Source organism: Esox lucius, chromosome 7 (genome assembly GCF_011004845.1).
Source record: "Esox lucius isolate fEsoLuc1 chromosome 7, fEsoLuc1.pri, whole genome shotgun sequence".
In the NCBI taxonomy this organism is placed as follows: domain Eukaryota; kingdom Metazoa; phylum Chordata; class Actinopteri; order Esociformes; family Esocidae; genus Esox; species Esox lucius.
The window spans coordinates 30,654,765-30,674,532 of NC_047575.1; the positions used below are offsets into that span (position 1 = coordinate 30,654,765).

At 44.2% G+C, this 19,768-nt stretch overlaps 2 protein-coding genes across 2 annotated transcripts in view; one reads left to right on the forward strand and one right to left on the reverse strand.

Moving 5' to 3' along the window:
- The window catches only part of LOC105006377 (cation channel sperm-associated protein subunit gamma), a 32,670-nt gene extending 16,400 nt beyond the window's left edge, over nt 1-16,270 (reverse strand). The window contains exons 1-13 of the mRNA XM_020048185.3: nt 16,072-16,270; nt 15,368-15,488; nt 14,768-14,821; nt 14,536-14,683; nt 14,261-14,384; nt 13,894-13,966; nt 13,473-13,628; nt 8,865-9,036; nt 6,546-6,683; nt 6,294-6,359; nt 5,881-6,003; nt 1,730-1,777; nt 1,311-1,440 (exon numbers count right to left, since the gene is read on the reverse strand). Of these exons, the coding sequence (XP_019903744.2) occupies nt 1,311-1,440; nt 1,730-1,777; nt 5,881-6,003; nt 6,294-6,359; nt 6,546-6,683; nt 8,865-9,036; nt 13,473-13,628; nt 13,894-13,966; nt 14,261-14,384; nt 14,536-14,683; nt 14,768-14,821; nt 15,368-15,488; nt 16,072-16,115 (1,397 nt within the window). The 5' untranslated portion in view covers nt 16,116-16,270. The remainder of the gene's footprint in view (nt 1-1,310; nt 1,441-1,729; nt 1,778-5,880; nt 6,004-6,293; nt 6,360-6,545; nt 6,684-8,864; nt 9,037-13,472; nt 13,629-13,893; nt 13,967-14,260; nt 14,385-14,535; nt 14,684-14,767; nt 14,822-15,367; nt 15,489-16,071) is intronic.
- Nucleotides 16,271-16,409: 139 nt separating this feature from the next.
- LOC105006369 (interferon regulatory factor 2-binding protein 1-like) lies at nt 16,410-19,444 on the forward strand. The gene is made up of 2 exons (XM_010864858.5): nt 16,410-18,435; nt 18,531-19,444. Exon 1 carries the CDS (start codon nt 16,641-16,643, stop codon nt 18,408-18,410), a length of 1,770 nt encoding a protein of 589 aa, XP_010863160.1. The 5' UTR covers nt 16,410-16,640; the 3' UTR covers nt 18,411-18,435; nt 18,531-19,444.
- Nucleotides 19,445-19,768: the final 324 nt, after the last annotated feature.

A 19,768-nucleotide genomic window follows, 5' to 3' on the forward strand; every position in this document is an offset into this window, starting at 1 on the left:
CACTTGTCTTTGTACTCCTAACCTGGTTGCTGCCACACACGCTTGACACCATCTGAACCAAATACGTTTATCTTGGTCTCATCAGACCACAGGACATCCATCCATCCATCTTCAACCGCTTATCCGGGGCCGGGTCGCGGGGCAGCAGTCTAAGCAGGGATGCCCAGACTTCCCTCTCCTCAGACACTTCCTCCAGCTCTTCCGGGGGGACACCGAGGCACTCCCAGGCCAGCCGGGAGACATAGTCCCTCCAGCGTGTACTAGGTCTTCCCCGGGGTCTCCTCCTGGTGGGATGGGACCGGAACACCTTCCCAGGTAGGCGTTCCGGAGGCATCCGAAACAGATGCCCAAGCCATCTCAGCTGACACCTCTCGATGTGGAGGAGTAGCGGCTCTACCACAGGACATGGTTCCAGAAATCTATGTCCTTAGTCTGCTTGTCTTCAGCAAACTGTTTGCGGGCTTTCTTGTGCATCATCTTTAGAAGAGGCTTCCTTCTGGGATGACAGCCATGCAGACCAATTTGATGCAGTGTGCGGCGTACGGTCTGAGCACTGACAGGCTGACTCCCCATCCCTTCAACCCCTGCAGCAATGCTGGCAGCACTCATATGTCTATTTCCCAAAGACAACCTCTGGATATGACGCTGAGCACAAGCACTCAACTTCTTTGGTCGACCATAGCGAGGCCTGTTCTGAGTGGAACCTGTCCCGTTAAACCGCTGTATGGTCTTGGAAATAGCTAATTGGGCCCAATTTGGATATTTTCACTTAGGAGTATACTCACTTTTGTTGCCAGCGGTTTAGACATTAATGGCTGTGTGTTGAGTTATTTTTAGGGGACAGCAAATGTACACTGTAATACATGCTGTACACTCACAGCTTGTATAGCAAAGTGTCATTTCTTCAGTGTTGTCACATGAAAAGATATAATCAAATATTTGCGAAAATGTGAGGGGTGTACTCACTTCTGTGAGATACTGTACATATAGTATTAAAAACCTTTCCTATGAAATTTGAAATTTAGCTCAGATGAATCCTGTTTCCATTGACCATCCTTGAGGATTCTCTAGAACCTGATTTGAGTTCCCCTTTCCACCTGTAGTAAATTCGATAGATTGGACATGATTTGGAAAAACTTAAGGGCTCTAAATAATTTCCGAATGCACTGTATCAGCTACCAGGTCAAGGAGCAATACACAAGCCGTTATATGAACAGCAATAATTTACAAAATGACGATTACATTGGTCTCAACGTGTAAGATACAGAGCAGACATTATTGTGTTTTGTCGATGGAACCAGAGTACTCACGAGCAAAGCAAAGCGTTTCCCCAGATGTAGAGGATGCCACTGATGGGGTTGAACACCATCCCAGCCAGCTGCAGAGTCACCGTGGTGTTCTCCTGAGTGTTGGTCACCACGGTGAATGACTCTCCGGTGCCTTCAAACGGACAGGCACACGTGACACCACGACCAGATCACACTACTCATAATATGGACATATTTATGTGTGTCATGCTGTCGGGCAATAGTTTAGCTTCTTCTCTAATGAGATGAACCGATATGTTCTTCTTACATTCTCTGTCTTGCAAACAAGCGTGATTGTTATCTTGAAACACTTTAGACAGCTGCACCACAAAAAATGTTTTCATGGATCGGGGCTTTTGAACATGACTAGTCAGTTTAAACCAACTTAACTAACACTGCTAACACTGATCAGCACATGCTACCTTTTGGGATGTACTTGGGGAATGTCTCACAAAGGAGGAAATTCTTATCTGAAAAGAAAGGAAGAAGTGTTATTATTATGTCGATGTATCTAAAACCAGTAAACATTTAACTGCTTTAAAGACCTGGCAAAGTCACAGGGGAGACAGAAGAATGTGTTGTCAGGTTACGAAAGGTGTTATGCATAACACGGTGATCAGTATGGGTGCTGTGTAAGTAAATGTGAGACAGGATCCTTAAATGTGCAGAAGCTTTGGAAAATATCTTGAAAAAGTTAGGAAAGAGCCACAACTAACAGTTAATATATTTATATAACTGCCAGTAAACACAAAGAGATTCTCTACTGGAGTCCCATTCATTCTCAACAGACATCCCATTGATTACAATTCTGCCGACAGGATAACTGGAAAAATACAGAGACAGGTTCAGAATAAAGATTCATGAAAGAAAGTAATCGATGTACATGCATATTTGTTGTCCTTAGTACTCATTTGTTGATTTGAAAGTATTCTGAACATGTAGATAACTAAGAAGTAGGAAAGTATATATACATACACACACTATTTCAATGGTTTGGAGTGGACTTATTGGAATCTTATTGCCAGGTAAATTTCACAACAAAGTAGGATTTATTTCTGGTTTGTTAGTGCAGCAATTTTGTACAAAATAAATAAAAATAAATAAGAATATTGGACTGAGCATAAAAACAGTAGGCTATGCATAAAAAATATACAAAAAAATATGTAAGGTGCAAGAATTGTCCAGTTGAGGGTTGTGTGTGTATCTGGGGAGAGGTTACAGATTTGTCCAGTTGAGGGTTGTGTGTGTATGTGGGGAGGGGTTCTAGATTTATTCAGGTGAGGGCTGTGTGTGTATGTGGGGAAGGGTTATACCTTTGTCCAGTTGAGGGTTGTGTGTGTATGTGGGGAGGGGTTATAGATTTGTCCAGTTGAGGGTTGTGTGTGTATGTGGGGAGGGGTTCTAGATTTTTCCAGTTGAGGGTTATGTGTGTATGTGGGGAGGGGTACAGATTTGTCCAGGTGAGGGTTATGTGTGTATGTAGGGAGGGGTACAGATTTGTCCAGGTGAGGGTTGTGTGTATGTGGGGAGGGGTACAGATTTGTCCAGGTGAGGGTTATGTGTGTATGTAGGGAGGGGTACAGATTTGTCCAGGTGAGGGTTATGTGTGTATGTGGGGAGGGGTACAGATTTGTCCAGGTGAGGGTTATGTGTGTATGTGGGGAGGGGTACAGATTTGTCCAGGTGAGGGTTATGTGTGTATGTGGGGAGGGGTACAGATTTGTCCAGGTGAGGGTTGTGTGTGTATGTAGGGAGGGGTACAGATTTGTCCAGGTGAGGGTTGTGTGTATGTAGGGAGGGGTACAGATTTGTCCAGGTGAGGGTTATGTGTGTATGTAGGGAGGGGTACAGATTTGTCCAGGTGAGGGTTGTGTGTATGTAGGGAGGGGTACAGATTTGTCCAGGTGAGGGTTGTGTGTGTATGTGGGGAGGGGTACAGATTTGTCCAGGTGAGGGTTGTGTGTGTATGTAGGGAGGGGTACAGATTTGTCCAGGTGAGGGTTGTGTGTGTATGTGGGGAGGGGTACAGATTTGTCCAGGTGAGGGTTGTGTGTGTATGTGGGGAGGGGTACAGATTTGTCCAGGTGAGGGTTGTGTGTGTATGTAGGGAGGGGTACAGATTTGTCCAGGTGAGGGTTGTGTGTGTATGTAGGGAGGGGTACAGATTTGTCCAGGTGAGGGTTGTGTGTGTATTTGGGGAGGGGTACAGATTTGTCCAGGTGAGGGTTGTGTGTGTATGTGGGGAGGGGTACAGATTTGTCCAGGTGAGGGTTGTGTGTATGTAGGGAGGGGTACAGATTTGTCCAGGTGAGGGTTGTGTGTGTATGTGGGGAGGGGTACAGATTTGTCCAGGTGAGGGTTGTGTGTATGTAGGGAGGGGTACAGATTTGTCCAGGTGAGGGTTGTGTGTGTATGTAGGGAGGGGTACAGATTTGTCCAGGTGAGGGTTGTGTGTATGTGGGGAGGGGTACAGATTTGTCCAGGTGAGGGTTGTGTGTGTATGTAGGGAGGGGTACAGATTTGTCCAGGTGAGGGTTGTGTGTGTATGTAGGGAGGGGTACAGATTTGTCCAGGTGAGGGTTGTGTGTGTATGTGGGGAGGGGTACAGATTTGTCCAGGTGAGGGTTATGTGTGTATGTGGGGAGGGGTACAGATTTGTCCAGGTGAGGGTTGTGTGTATGTAGGGAGGGGTACAGATTTGTCCAGGTGAGGGTTGTGTGTGTATGTGGGGAGGGGTACAGATTTGTCCAGGTGAGGGTTGTGTGTATGTGGGGAGGGGTACAGATTTGTCCAGGTGAGGGTTGTGTGTGTATGTAGGGAGGGGTACAGATTTGTCCAGGTGAGGGTTGTGTGTGTATGTAGGGAGGGGTACAGATTTGTCCAGGTGAGGGTTGTGTGTGTATGTGGGGAGGGGTACAGATTTGTCCAGGTGAGGGTTGTGTGTATGTGGGGAGGGGTACAGATTTGTCCAGGTGAGGGTTGTGTGTGTATGTAGGGAGGGGTACAGATTTGTCCAGGTGAGGGTTGTGTGTATGTAGGGAGGGGTACAGATTTGTCCAGGTGAGGGTTGTGTGTGTATGTAGGGAGGGGTACAGATTTGTCCAGGTGAGGGTTGTGTGTGTATGTAGGGAGGGGTACAGATTTGTCCAGGTGAGGGTTGTGTGTGTATGTGGGGAGGGGTACAGATTTGTCCAGGTGAGGGTTGTGTGTGTATGTGGGGAGGGGTACAGATTTGTCCAGGTGAGGGTTGTGTGTGTATGTAGGGAGGGGTACAGATTTGTCCAGGTGAGGGTTGTGTGTATGTAGGGAGGGGTACAGATTTGTCCAGGTGAGGGTTGTGTGTATGTAGGGAGGGGTACAAATTTGTCCAGGTGAGGGTTGTGTGTGTATGTAGGGAGGGGTACAGATTTGTCCAGGTGAGGGTTGTGTGTGTATGTGGGGAGGGGTACAGATTTGTCCAGGTGAGGGTTGTGTGTATGTAGGGAGGGGTACAGATTTGTCCAGGTGAGGGTTGTGTGTATGTAGGGAGGGGTACAGATTTGTCCAGGTGAGGGTTGTGTGTATGTAGGGAGGGGTACAGATTTGTCCAGGTGAGGGTTGTGTGTGTATGTAGGGAGGGGTACAGATTTGTCCAGGTGAGGGTTGTGTGTGTATGTGGGGAGGGGTACAGATTTGTCCAGGTGAGGGTTGTGTGTATGTAGGGAGGGGTACAGATTTGTCCAGGTGAGGGTTGTGTGTGTATGTAGGGAGGGGTACAGATTTGTCCAGGTGAGGGTTGTGTGTATGTGGGGAGGGGTACAGATTTGTCCAGGTGAGGGTTGTGTGTATGTGGGGAAAAGGCTATTGTCAGTATGGCTCCAAGGGCATGTTCATGAGGTCTACTGCTGTAGGAAAGAAACTGTTCTTGTGGCAAGATGTTTTGGTCCAGATAGACCTCAACCTTCTGCCATAGGGGAGAGTTCTGAATGGTCCATTTCCAGGTCTATTCAGAACTATACACAAAATAACAGGTTTGATTAATTCAGATCATTATAACAAACAAAACAAGTAGATGCTCCACTTGAAACGGACATGTTCATGTCCCCCTATTCATCGTTTCATGGGATGTAAAGACAGACGAATTATGAAGGAGTTACAAAAAGGTCAGAATACAGCAAATCTGTAGCTGTGCTCTACTAGATCACATACATTTTTTATTTTGCCCATAAAACAGTAGCCAGCTGAAACAAACTTAACCCCATCCTTAAGTTCAAGGTCAGAATACGCATAGACACAGAAAAGTTTGGTTTATCCTAAACCCTCTCCTTCCGTCAATATAATGTACCGACCAACTAACAGTATACGTTTTGGGATCCACACCTGTGAACCTAACTGATTGATATAGGAAAGAAAGGAGATCTGCTTCATTCAATACAAGCACAATTTGCATGCAAGTTTCTTTCTCCTCATCTCCTCTATTGACCTCTGCTCAATTTACTTTAAGGTAGAGAATGGAGGATAGAGGAGGATAGAGGGGGTAAGGCAATTCATTTGACCTTTGGCCTCTAGTGTTTCTGTATGTTCCATACTGTACCGAATGTGAGGAGCTGGTAAGACTGAGCTTCTTCTTTGTCTGATTGCAGTTCGATGAGAACCAAGTCAGTCAGGTGGTTGTGAGAAGAATCCTGGGCTGCCCATTTAACCTCACAGGCTTTACCTGAGGATTATAATCACAAGGGGGAATCTTAACACCATAAACCTGGTTTGAAATACAATGTGGATTTGTTAAAAATAATACACGCCTTCAAGGACAATTCTAGAACTATTCTAGTGGTTAATTAAGGCAAATACAATCAAAGAAAGTCATTAATATAATTTAAATATAATTCTAACCCGTGTTCGTGACAAAAAAAAACCATAATAAATGAAAACAACATTCTTTAGTCTACATTAGCCAGTTGTGTATAGTACTACTGAAAACCCTCGTAACATTTCATGGTAACTCACTATTCATGAACTCGCAAGCAGTGCGGCTGTTTGAGTCTAGCAACTGAGTAAATGTCACGTCACCATCTGTTGGGAAATGTAACAGTGCAACAAAAGGACTAAGAGAATTGTGCAATAAGAGGGAACACCCAAGTGAGAGACAGCTTAGCATACAGTTTAAGTAAAAAGATAATCATCATATTTGAGGTTCATATCAGAGGTTTGCAGTTAACTGGCTGACTGTCAGTTTGACTGCCTGCTAGAATGACTAACCATAGACCTGGGCCCTGTAGAGGGTGCCTTTCTGCCAGCCTCCTCCTAGAACATAGAAGTACTCGCTGCCATGGTAGGAGATGAACACGGGCACCATGCGGGACACACACACTGAGCGCAGCACGTGCTGCCACGCCTCTGACAGTGGGGAAAGACAGGCAGATGAGTTTGAAATGGAGCTGTGTAGGTTTATGGGCGTTTTATCACCACATAGGGACTGGGTCAGAAAACAAAGCCATGAAGTTTTCCCTCAGCCAAGGGAAGCTCCGCCCAGAGTAAACACCTTCCCTCTCTTCCAATTTGTTCCTATGCAGCCTGCGGCAAGGAAGCTCCGCCCAGGGATGCTCCGCCAATATAAAACACACTCCCTCTCTTCTGATTCATTCCTCACGGTTCTTCAGCGTTCTTTTGGGCTACTTCCTTGTTCTACGGGGCGCAGTAGCAGCCAAAATGACAGAGTCAAAAATGTTGTTTATTTACTGTCCAATTTACATTGAAAGCTTAGATTGTTTATCAACAGCACAGATTGCATATCCAATTGGCTACATTGGCTTATATCAGAGATTTTTCCTAATATAATACGGTAACTTGGGGGAAAACTCCCCCCTTAAGGGAAATCTGTATTTTCTGACTCCAAAAAGCAATGATTGGTCAGATTTTTATATGAACATATTGACTAAAGAAATACATTTAGAAAAAAAAACACTCTGTCACCCGGGAGGAGCTCAGAGTAGAGCCGCTGCTCCTCCACATCGAGAGGGGTCAGCTGAGGTGGCTTGGGCATCTGTTTCGGATGCCTCCGGAACCCCTTTCCGGTGAATACCCCGGGGAAGACCTAAGACACGCTGGAGGGACTATGTCTCCCGGCTGGCCTGGGAACGCCTCGGTGTCCCCCCGGAAGAGCTGGAGAAAGTGTCTGGGGAGAGGGAAGTCTGGGCATCCCTGCTTAGACTGCTTCCCCCGCGACCCGGCCCCGGATAAGCGGAAGAAGATGGATGGATGGATTTAGAAAAAAATTATTTCATTTTACTGCAACTTAATCAAATGCCAAAATATGGAAATAGTTTGCCACTATTGGGGCAAAATGTCCCACCATTAGGGGTAAAATGCTCTTCAGTTCTGGTAGCAGTACTTAAGTGAGTTAACAAAACCAGTTTTAATTGTGATATTGCACATTCTAATATCCAAAGGCAAAATTGGAATAAAAGGTATTATAATTTTTTCCCCTCCTGAACAAGTGGATTTCTTAGCCTAAGGCCTTCAATCAAAAATCAGTTTAGAGGTCTAACTTCACATCACATGACAATGTTTTCTAAATAACAAAATATAAGATCAACTTATTTCAAAATTGTTTTTGTGGAATTACTTAAGATGTAATTTGATGATTTAACAATACTTTCTAGATGAACAAGAACAGTGGCAACCAAGGAATGCGTGGAAATGTAACCCCAAGCCACCGTACTAGTGTATACTACTGAACTATTCGCTTTCCCTTTGCATGGTTAGGGAAGTCTATAAAACAATAGTTATTAGAGGTACAATGGAAAAATTACATGCAAAACATAACATGTATTTATTATGAAGTTATAAAGTTGTAAACAGTGGCTAATTGGCCATAATTCCCTGAATAAAAGGCACATAAAGGTTTGGCTTGTTATTTGCGTTCGTCATATCAATTTTGAATCGCATGTGCTAGGCTACTTCAGTTGCTAAGTTACCATCTCTGGGAGGAAACTACAGAGGTACATTTGTGTCTTTTTGTCGAGAGTAAAATTATTTTATTTTCAATAAAAAATAATTGACAGTATTAATTCGGATCACAACGCATGCCGAACCATTACACCCCTAATTGTTAACTAAGTCAAGAGAAACATTTACAAACTCAAAAATACTTTTTATCATATCGACTGTGCACTACTTGAATAACAAGTAGTGCACAGTCAAAAACACAAAAACACCTTTGCTGCTATGAAAGCCAGGCATCCTTCAGTTTGAATTCCATCACTGAGTTAAGTAGGATTACTCAGTTTATTAGATGTTGTTATTATTATTATAATATTTTTTTTTACATATTTCATCAAATCGCCCTCAATCTATATTAAAAAAGCAATACAGGATGTGATTTTCACTATTTTAGAGGCACTGCAGGCTTTGAGGAACCAGTTGGAAGAGGGGGAGGGTGTTCTATATGGGTGGAGCTTCCCTGCCACAGGTCGCAGATTGACCCTTCCCGACTTTGTAGTCTCACTTTGAGCATTAAATGTGCAATTGCAGCTATGGCCTTCAGGGAACAAATGGTGTCTGATGAGCTGGTGGCACCTGAAGGTGGGGCAGTGAGCGGAAGCAGAGAAAAGTTGCCCACGAAGCGGTGCAGGAGCTGGTTTTGGCGGATGAACAGGGAGCTCTCTGTAGAGATGGCCTCCAGGATCATGGAGGAAAATTCTGCTTGTGGGCAGTTCAGGGAGCCTGCCCAGCAGCTTTCAATGCCCACCTAAGGGTGTTTACATAAGCCATGTTAAGTTAACTCTCCCAGACCCAACACATTAAAATGGTACATACATATTCTCTTAAAGGGCAACTCATGGCTAACTCCACTTAAACAGTCAGCTGCGAGTCACAGACCAATTACATGATTCTCTCCATTTTGCAAACATTGACTGATCATTTGAGGAAGACAATGAAATTGGGTATTTATAAAAAAAAATTGTGTTAAAAAGTCATAAAATATATTTTACATTATTCATTTTGTAAAAACATGATGCATTTCAAACACAAATTAAAACAGTTTTTAAAACCAATTTGTCAATCGCAGTAGGGAAGAAGGTGCTGCACATTACTAAGTAGCAGACATGTCTTTAAGTTACTTCATACAAGTCCAAGTCATGTCTCAAGTATTTTAAGCACTATTGGCTATAGTCACAGTCTAAAGCGATTTTTTTTTTGGGGGGGTGACACATTTTTTCTGGCCTATTTTTACATCAGCAGTTGACAATTTACTAACCTAATACTGAATTGCAACATATAGTTTATTCTTCAGGCAAATTATTTTTCTGAATTCACAAAGGTTTTGGTTTGCTGCCTTACATACCAGGGCAACTACAACTACGTTTCCAAAAAAGTTGGGACGCTGCGTAAAATGTAAATAAAAACAGATGCAAATCATTTAAACTCTATATTCAATAGGAAATTGTACAAAGACAAAATATGATAGGCTGAGAAATGTTATTGTTTCTTGAAAAATATATGCCCACTTTGAATTTGATGTCAGCAACATGTTTCAAAGAAAGTTGTGACAGAGGCAATAAAACACCGGAAAAGTTTTGTAATGCCAAAAAACTAAACCTGGTGGAAAACTATTTTGGCAACTAAATTGGCAAAAGGTCAGTAACATGATTGGATATTAAAAGATCACTCCAGAGGGGATGGGTCTGTCAGAAGTGAGGATGGGGAGAGGTTCATCACTCTGTGAAAGACGGAGTGATGAAATAACGTTTCTCAATGTAAAGTTGCAAAGACTTGTCTACAGTACATAAGATCATTGAAATATTCAGAGAATCTGGAGAAATCTCTGTCTGCAAGGACAAGGCCGAAAACCAATATTGGATGGCCATGATCTTCAGGTGGGACTGCATTAAAAACAAACATGATTCTGTAGTGAAAATCACTGCATGTGCTCAGAAACACATCCGAAAACCATTGTCTGTGAACACAGTATGTTGCTGCATCCACAAATACAAATTAAAACCATCCAGCTTATCAGCGCACAGTTCAAAAGCCAGCATCCGTAATGGTATGGGGGTACATTATTGCACATTACATGGGTGACTTGCACATCTGTGAAGGCAGCATTAATGCTAAACAATATACAGGTTTTGGAGCAACATATGCTGCCATCCAGATGACAACTTTTTCAGGGATGGCCTTGCTTGTTTCAGCAAGACAATGTCTAACCACATTCTGCAAGTATTACAACTCTGTAGTAAGAGTCTGGGTGCTAGACTGGCCTGCCTGCATTCCAGACCTGTCACCCATTGAAAACATTTGGCACATTATGAAACGGAAAAAAAACGACAAAGGAGACCATGAACTGTTGAGCAGCTGAAATCCTATATCACACAAGAATGGGAATACATTTTACATTCAAAAGTACAGCAATTAGTCTCCTCAGCTCCCAAACAAAGTGTATTGTTAAAAGAAAAGGTGGTGCAACTCAGTGATAAACACGCCCTTGTCACAACTTTTTTGAAAGTGTTGCTTGCATCAAATTCTAAAACTGACATGTATTTTACAAAAACAATAAAAAATGTCAGTTTCAACATTTGATATGTTGTCTTTGTACTATTTTCAATTAAATATAGGGGGGAAATTATTGCATTCAGTTTTTATTTGTATTTTACACAGAGTCGGAAACAGGGTTGTAGATGTTCTCGCAACAGAAAACACAGAATAACACATTTTTTAAAACATATAATGACAACATCAATCAGATGGATACAACAGTTTACAGTCACGTGTTACCTACAATAGAACCTGCCCTCTTTAACTTGGCACAGAACATCACCAAATCATGTTCTCTTTGGACCATTAAAAAAAGACTGACCACACCTGATAAACAATCATCATCGACCAGTGTATATGTAGCTCTCAGTAGAACACCCATGGACGTTGTATCATTACAGCCTCATTGTGCTGTTGCATTTCAAAACCACAAGGTTGGCCAGTGTCCTGGCACGGAGGCTGGCACGATGAAGCCATACGATGGTTCCTCCATGGCTGAACACCCGTTCTGCTGGCACGCTGGTGGCTGGTACAGACCACTGCAGCATTGCCAGATGGTGGTGAAAATCATTCCTGTGGCTCCTTCAGAAATCCAAGCAGTCCTGGTCTGTGTCAGGAACTGCGTGAAGGTACAGAGGATCTCTGCTCTCGCTGTGGAAGTTTCAGCCCTCTCGTTGGTCTTCTAAATTGAGAACAGTCTGGTGATTTTGGCTGGTGGCTCCTCTTCTTCATTGCCCTGGATTTAAGCAGCGGCACTCATGGGGATTTTAAGTATTTCTGCCTCGGACATGGCATGGTCTGAAAAAGTTACAAAAACAATGCTTACTATCATTACATACAGCTCATAAGTTTGCATACCCTGGCAGAAACTGTGACATTTTAGCATTGCTTTTGAAAATATGACTGATAATGCAAAAAAATTTATTTTATTTAAGGATAGTGATCATATGAAGCCATTTATTATCATATAGTTGTTTGGCTCCTTTTTAAATCATATTGATAACAGAAATCACCCAAATGGCCCTGATCAAAAGTTTACATACCCTTGAATGTTTGGCCTTGTTACAGACACACAAGGTGACACACAGGTGGAAATGGCAATTAAAGGTGAATTTCCCACACCTGTGGCTTATTGCAATTAGTGTCTCTGTATAAATAGTCAATTAATTTCTCAGCTCTCACGTGGATGCACTGAGCAGGCTAGTTACTGAGCAATGTGTAGCAGAAAAGAACTGTCAAAAGACCTGCGTAACAAGGTAATGGAACTTTATAAAGATGGAAAAGGATATAAAAAAATATCCAAAGCCTTGCAAATGCTGGTTAGTACTTTTCAATGTCTTATTAAGAAGTGGACAATTCAGGGATCTCTTGATACAAAGCCAAAGTCAGGTAGACCAAAGAAAGATTCCAGCCAAAACTGCCAGAGGAATTGTTCGGGATACAAAGAAAAACCCATAGGTAACCTCAGGAGAAATACAGGCTGCTCTGGAAAAATATGGTGTGGTTGTAGCACAATACGACGATACTTGAACAAAAATCTGCTGCATGGTCGAGTTGCCAGAAAGAAGCCTTTACTGTGCCAGTGCCACAAAAAAGACCAGTTATAATATGCCAACAACACCTTGACACACCTCATAGCTGCTGGCACACTGTAATTTGGAGTGACGAGACCAAAATAGAGCTTTATGGTCACAACAATAAGCGTTATGTTTGGAGAGGAGTCAACAAGGCCTATAGTGAACAAAATACCATCCCCACTGTGAAGCATGGTGGTGGCTCACTGATGTTTTGGGGGGGGGGGGGGGGGAGCTCTAAAGGCATGGGGAATCTTGTGAAAATAGATGGCAAGATGAATGCAGCATGTCATCATCAGAAAATACTGGCAGACAATTTGCATACTGCTTCACAAATAATGGTCTAAAATTCATCATTATTTCATTTGGATTCACAATGACTACAGATACACCAAACACACACAAACACTGCCAAGAATATCATTTTTATTATAGGATCAGCAGCAGACACCTACCCATCAGCCTCTCTTTCACCCCAAGCCTGTCCTCTTCGCATGCGTCCACATCACGGTTGAGTCAGGAAAGGCAGAAGGTTGGGTCTGTTAGCACCGATGCGCGGCAGGTCTGTTGTTCAAATGGAGGATCCTGCTGTTCATCACACTCATCCATTTTTACATTCATGAATATACACCCGAATCTGCAGGGGCTTCCTCGGTGTCAGAACACAGGGGAGGGCTGCGCTGACGGTGGCTGCTTTGTCTCCCTGGGTGAGATCTGTGGCCTGGAGAAAGGGGTCCAAAACCTCTACAAGCTCCTTCAGCTGGCTCCATTCTCTTGAAGTGAAACACAGCACTTTGTGTCCTTGAGCTTCAAGTAGAGGGTCGAAGGATTGGATATCAAGGCTGGTGACAGACTTCACTAGTCGAAGTCAATTCCAACCCTTTGACTAGTGTTTGCACAGCTCGGTGTGAGAACCTCCCGCACAGTCAGTATACCCTGACCAGGACTTTTCACCCTCATTTAGCCCCCTGCAGAGGCCACTTAGATCATTTCTGAGTAACACATTTTTGACATGTTATTTTTATTGTAAATAAGTCAATGCTCTGGCCGGTGACTTGACACTGTCTGGTTTTACCTCGATGAGGGATGTGTGCTGGAACTCAGTGGCAGTCATCAGGATAGCCTTAAAGCCAGGAATGCCAGGGAGGATGAGAACGGGAGAGCTTTCCACCACCATCCACAAAGGACGAGAGGGACTGCCCAAAACCATAACTTCCTCAAGTGCTGGCATCTATAAAAATGGAGGGAGTAAAAGCAAGAAAGAGAGTGGAGCACCGAAAACTTTTGAAAAATCATTCATAATTTATAGTATAACCATTACTTCTCTATAAACAATTTTTAAAAATAAAAATACATGTAAAAATCCAGTTTGTAGTCCATAGAACTCCTCCAGAAGCCACCTACTGCAAAACACAAACCACCTTGCATAATAGAGAACGCTTATTAGTACATTCTTCTCAATCCTTCCCTTTACTATGGATCTGCCTGTCCCTTACCTCCATACCAATAGAGATCACCTTGTCCCCTCTGTCAGTAGGGCGCACATAGCCATTAACATTCACTGCATAGCTGTTCACACAAACAGATAAAGCATGCAGTTCAGCAATCATGTAGAGAAGATCACAATCATAAGGAATACAGAGCCAAGAAAGAATTCCTTTTCTGCTCATACTGTATTAACTCTATTTTCTTTCAAAGTAGGACATGCTACATAGCCATACTCTGAAAGAATTTCCTAGATAAGAATTCAATATTACAATTTCAAGAGTCCCGTAACGTGCATTAAGGACACTGACAATTCTAAGAAGGCACTGTGCTATAAACCCATGCAAGCACACATTAAAATACACAGATATCACTGACCTCTTCTCAGATACCAGTTGACCCTGGCCATTTGACACGACTTGAACCCTGTACACTACCGATCCATTCAGGATGGGCATGGGAGCATACCAACCCAACTGGCACAGGTTGCTGTCACAGGGCACTGTAGGGAAAACACACAGAAATGTGACATTACTGACTAGGAGTAAAAATGGACATGAATTAATTAGATTCTATGAAGAGGCCATGTAGCTCGTAGAGTTGCAAGCCCTAAGAAACATTCCAATTAATAAACAAAATGGCCAGACACCCACCACTGTCCAGCAGAGGGGCTGTGGTGAGGATGGTTTGCAGCCTCTGCGGTTTAAAGCGGGTAGGGTGAACAGGTTCCTGGAAAGTCAGCACCACATTTGGGATCAACCCTGTCAGAAGGGCCTCCCGAATGGCACGCTTTGAAGATTTCTGTTAGGAACAAACACGTAGCTTCTTCTAGACAATGTGTTTGCATTCAAAATAGGTACCATTAAAGGATGTAAGAGGTGATACCTTCGATCCACAGAGTAGGTCTATGCGTAGGTAGTAAGGGAAGCCAAAATAACTCTAAAAAACAGAAACAGTGGACAGTTAGGCTTTTAAAGAACGTTCTTCTAATTACACCACAGACTTCTTAGTCATTTTATCCAGAGTGAATTGCATGAAACTTATGTTTGCATGCAGATAGTGCCTTTAGCACTGAAATGTATTCATGTTTTTTTGTTACAGGGGATGAATGAACCAATTGAAAGGAGATAATTAAGTGGCCAGATTGGAATGTTAGCCAGGACGCCAGGGTAAACGTTCCAACACAAATGGTATGTACAATGGGCTCTATAGTGAGAACACCCTGTTAATGTCCCATCCAAAAGGTGTCACGAGACACAGGGCAATGACCTCTTCATTACCCTGTGGTGTTCAGTTTTGATCTTTAGACGAGAGGTGAGAATACCCCCTACTTGTACTAGAACACTATTTCTGGCAGCATCTAGTCTCCCATCTGGAGGTTGACCAGGCCAACCTTGCTTAGCTTCAGAGGAAAACTAGCAGTGTGATTGATGCAGGGTGGCATGCCGCTGGCTCTTAACCACTGTCTGACGGTTGGGAACTCACAGTGGAACTCTTCTGGGTGTCCACTGGCTGGTCAGTCAGAGTATCCATTATGGCCTGAACCTTGGTGCTGAACTGCTGCTCCTCAATGCCTCCTGACAGAGTGGTCAGGGGACTTTCAAAGCTGCACGTGGAAGCAGGATTAAGTGGGTCACCAATTTCACAAAGACTGACACCCCACTGACACTCTCCAATAGCAGAACTTCTTAATCTTCTTCCACACAGGAGACTCAGAATGAGGATAATATGGACAGTCAACATGTCTGAAACGGACAAAAAACGAAACGACACAACCACGTTTTACTCAACTAACGTGACCTATTTCACTTCAGAGAAATTAAACTTACTTAGCCAGTTATCATAACCGAAGAAATAGTACAAAAAACGCAGCTAGCTACAGTAGTTACTGTAAACAATACATGTACGATTAGTGAATGTAGCTAACTAGCTCAGACGTTTTACCAGTTCAACGTTGTAGTGACTGTTCAGTAATGTTAACCAGCTACAGTACAGTACCTAGCTAGCTATATACTGACTGTACTTTACATTGGCCGAGTAACGTTACCATACTTAACAATGTTTGGCCAGAGGCCAAATTCATTCATAATACTTGGTTAACTGGTTTCTAGTCATCTGATTATATAGCTAATTAAGTTGCACCTGTAGCTAGCTACTGTAACAAACAGTTATGAATTGACCAAGCGTACTTTTCCCTTAGTTTGGGGGAAATGTGAATTCCCTCATCGGACATCAGGTAGGCAGTGAGGCGGGGAAGGTGAACGTTAGCTCCCTTCACCAATGGAATAAATAGAATCAGCTAAGTCACGAGCATTTGAACACGTGCACGCGAGTCCATAGATTGTAGCTCATTGTTTGTATTTTTGCTGCCATGCGTAGAATCATTTGGTACTGAAAATGTAATTATTCAAGTAGCTATCTCAGTAGATCTTTTTCCAGACTGGCTTTCTAGGTAGGAGATTAGTACAGATTTAAACTACAGCTCCCAGAGTGCAACCGCAATGCGGCATAGGTGTATCCGGGGTCTTGAACACATTTTACTTCCTCCCAGACAGAACGACACGGGCAGACCGATAAAGAAAACGTAGTTAACTTTTAAAACCAGCAATCAACAAAAGATTTTCAAGCATAGTTGAATTTTTTACAACAAAATCGCGGTATGGTGCTCGACGTGACGGAATATTGAAAAATCTGTGAAAAGCAAAGACTGTAACGCGTTGACCGCTCAAGAAAGTTTGTGCAAGGGCCTGTAAACAATATGTCCTCCGCCTCGCAGGCATCCTCTAGACGGCAATGGTGCTACCTATGCGATCTGCCCAAGATGCCCTGGGCCATGCTGTGGGAATTCAGCGAGGCTGTTTGTCGGGGATGCGTGAACTACGATGGGGCAGATAGGATCGAGCTCCTAATTGAGACCGCCAGACAGTTGAAGAGCAGCCACGGTGTTTTGGATGGAAGGTCCCCTGGCCCTCAGCAAGGCAAACCCATCTCAGGTGGGTCCATGGAAGGAGGGAGGCAGCACGCAGAGCGTTTAGACAGGGGGAGGGGAGATTATGGTGTTTCCCCACGCCTCCCCAACGGTCTGCACAGAGCTGAGGATGTGAGTATGTCAGAGGGGAGCAGGCAGAGCCCCAACACCAGACGGGCCATGTCTGGGGCTGTACCTGCTCTTCATGGGACCATACCCCATGCTTTGATAGCCCAGGGGTTAGTGGGGCCTCCTCATGGCTTGTTGGCCCCTGTTTCAGCAGCCAGATCTGGAGGCCCACAGATGGCTGGTTCCTCTGGCCCTATAATAGGTGATGTAGGCAGGCGTCAGGTAGTGTCAGCCCTGTCACTGGGGGCTGGTGCCTCTACTCTGGTGGGTCTGGAGGCAGGCTGGAGGAATGGGGAGGTCATGGCTGAGCTGGCGGAGAGTGCCAGAAGCCGGGCAGAGGGCTGGCCCAACCGTCCTAAAGCGGTAAGAGATGTCCTGGTGACCCTCTGTGGCTGTGCTCCGTTTAGTGTGCGCTTCAGGAAGGACCACAACCTGGTGGGCCGCATCCTGGCGTTTGAAGCTGGTACCGGGCCAGAGTTTGAGCTGAAGGTGTTTGTGGAGTACCCTAGTGGCTCTGGAATAGTGTTCTCCGGCATCCCAGAGCTGATCAGGCAGATGTTCCGTGACTCGAACAAAGATGCCGGCAAAGCGGGGAACTCAGGGCTGCGGTATGTGGAATACGAGAGGCGGCAGGGTGCTGGGGACTGGCGTGCACTCACGGAGCTTCTGAGCGATGGCGTACGCTCGTTTAAGGAGCCACCGATCCCGGAGGTCCTCCCACAGGCTTATCCAGATGCCGGCATGTCCACAGTGGCTGGAGGGCGCTCTGCACCTCCGAAAGGCACTGCGCGGCGTCGCAAAGCATCCCCGGGCTCAGAAAATGGAGAGAGTGAAGTGAGACCCATGGGGGATCATCCAGCCAGGGAGCCATGGCCTCGAGGTGCCTATCCAGGCATGGAGCCTCTGGGCTCAGGCATGCCCAACCCTCAGGATGGCCCAGCCCGCTCCCACAGCCAGCCCTCACCTATTTCGGCACTCATGGGAGTGGCCGACAGCTTGACCTCTAGTCAGATGTCCCGAGACGGCCCCGGAATGTCCTCGGCCCATTCCTCCGCACCCGGCCGCCCTAACAGTGGCAGTCCCTCCTCTGCCTCGGTTTCCCAGGCATCTATGAGCCAGGGTGCCCAAGGGGGGCCAAGCACCACCAGTGCCGGGGAGACCGGGAGCAGTGCCCTGCTCTGCTGCACCCTCTGCCGAGAGCGTCTAGAGGACACTCACTTTGTCCAGTGCCCGTCTGTCCCGCACCATAAGTTCTGCTTCCCGTGCACGCGTGGCTCCATCCGCAGTCAGGGCCCCGGCGGAGAAGTGTACTGCCCCAGTGGCGAGCGCTGCCCTCTGGCCGGATCCACCGTGCCCTGGGCCTTCATGCAAGGAGAGATCTCTACCATTCTTGCCGGTGACGTGACGGTGAAGAAGGAGAATGACCCCTGACCCCCCAGTTTAATCAAAGTGAAAGGTAAGCGGGTGACGACTTTATATTTTCCTTATTAGTAACAATAGTGAAGTGTTTCTGTTTTTAATGAAAGTTTTAATAATCCCCTTTTTCCACAGCGGGTCAAACAACACTTCAAAAGCACTTCCCTGATCTATATATATCACCCAGAAGGTCCAGTTGCCTGCAGTTCATCACGTGTGCCTCAAAGGTGCAGCACGAAAAAATAAAGTTACCATGCAACCCAGGAGGCAACAGAAAATGTTGGGAGGGAACTAGAACCATCTGTCCAAGAGAAGGCAACTTGTTTTCCTGTCTGGGCGGGGCTTCTCCGCAGGGTTTAGTATTAAGTTTAAACTACGGAAAATCCCACACACATCATTCTCCATGTCCAATGCAGCAGAAGAGGCTACTCGTGAGGCCTTGTTTTAAAAGCCCAGGATTGGAAGCACAGGTCTGTTCTTCAATATGACAATCTCAACATTTCATATGTTTCTATATATTCTATTAAACTAAAATATTTAGTTGCATACTGTCATACAAGTAAATGATACCGATATTGAAAGTCCATTGGTTGCCAGAACCATGCAAATATTGGGACAGGAGAAAGAGGAAAAAAAAAAAAAGGAAAAACCAGTAGGATCTTAAAAAAGCCAAGGTATAAAAACGTTATTCAAATGTCTCCTATGTATGCTCCTTTATTACATATATGTCAAAAATGTGAATTTACTTTCAATGACTATGTAATTTCTATTTTTGATACAATACAAATTTATATGTATGAGTTTATAGTAATAAGACCAAAGATGGCTTTGTGCTCTATGTAATTTTATTGTATTGTAGCTATAAATGTTGTACTCACTGATAACCTATGGCATCAGTCACTGTTTCTTCATCCATGACAGAAGTTGGTTGTTTGTCTTTAATATTTACTTTCTGAACTCTTCCCACACCACATGCTTAAATGGTTAACCCACATACTCAAATGTGATCTTAACATGGGGTCAACTAATAAATTACAGAATAGTCATTGCGTTTGTTGTTTTTCTTTGTCTGCCTCCCTTTTGGTGGTATAATTATGGACACCTGCTAATGATTGAAATTTGATGGCAAGCTGGCAAATATATTGTGCAAATCGCAAGGGCTTCATGATGAAAGTGTATTAATTTAAAACAAGGGTGAAATTGATAAGTAGGCCTATTTTCAGTTTTTAATACAAGGAAGTATGGTTTTGTTTTTTAAACATTGAAATAGGTCTATGTATACTGTAACAAGTACTATAATGGATCATTTCAAGGCAGTTCATATTTACATTTGGGGGGAAGCCAATGCGAAACGGGGAATTCAAACATTATGC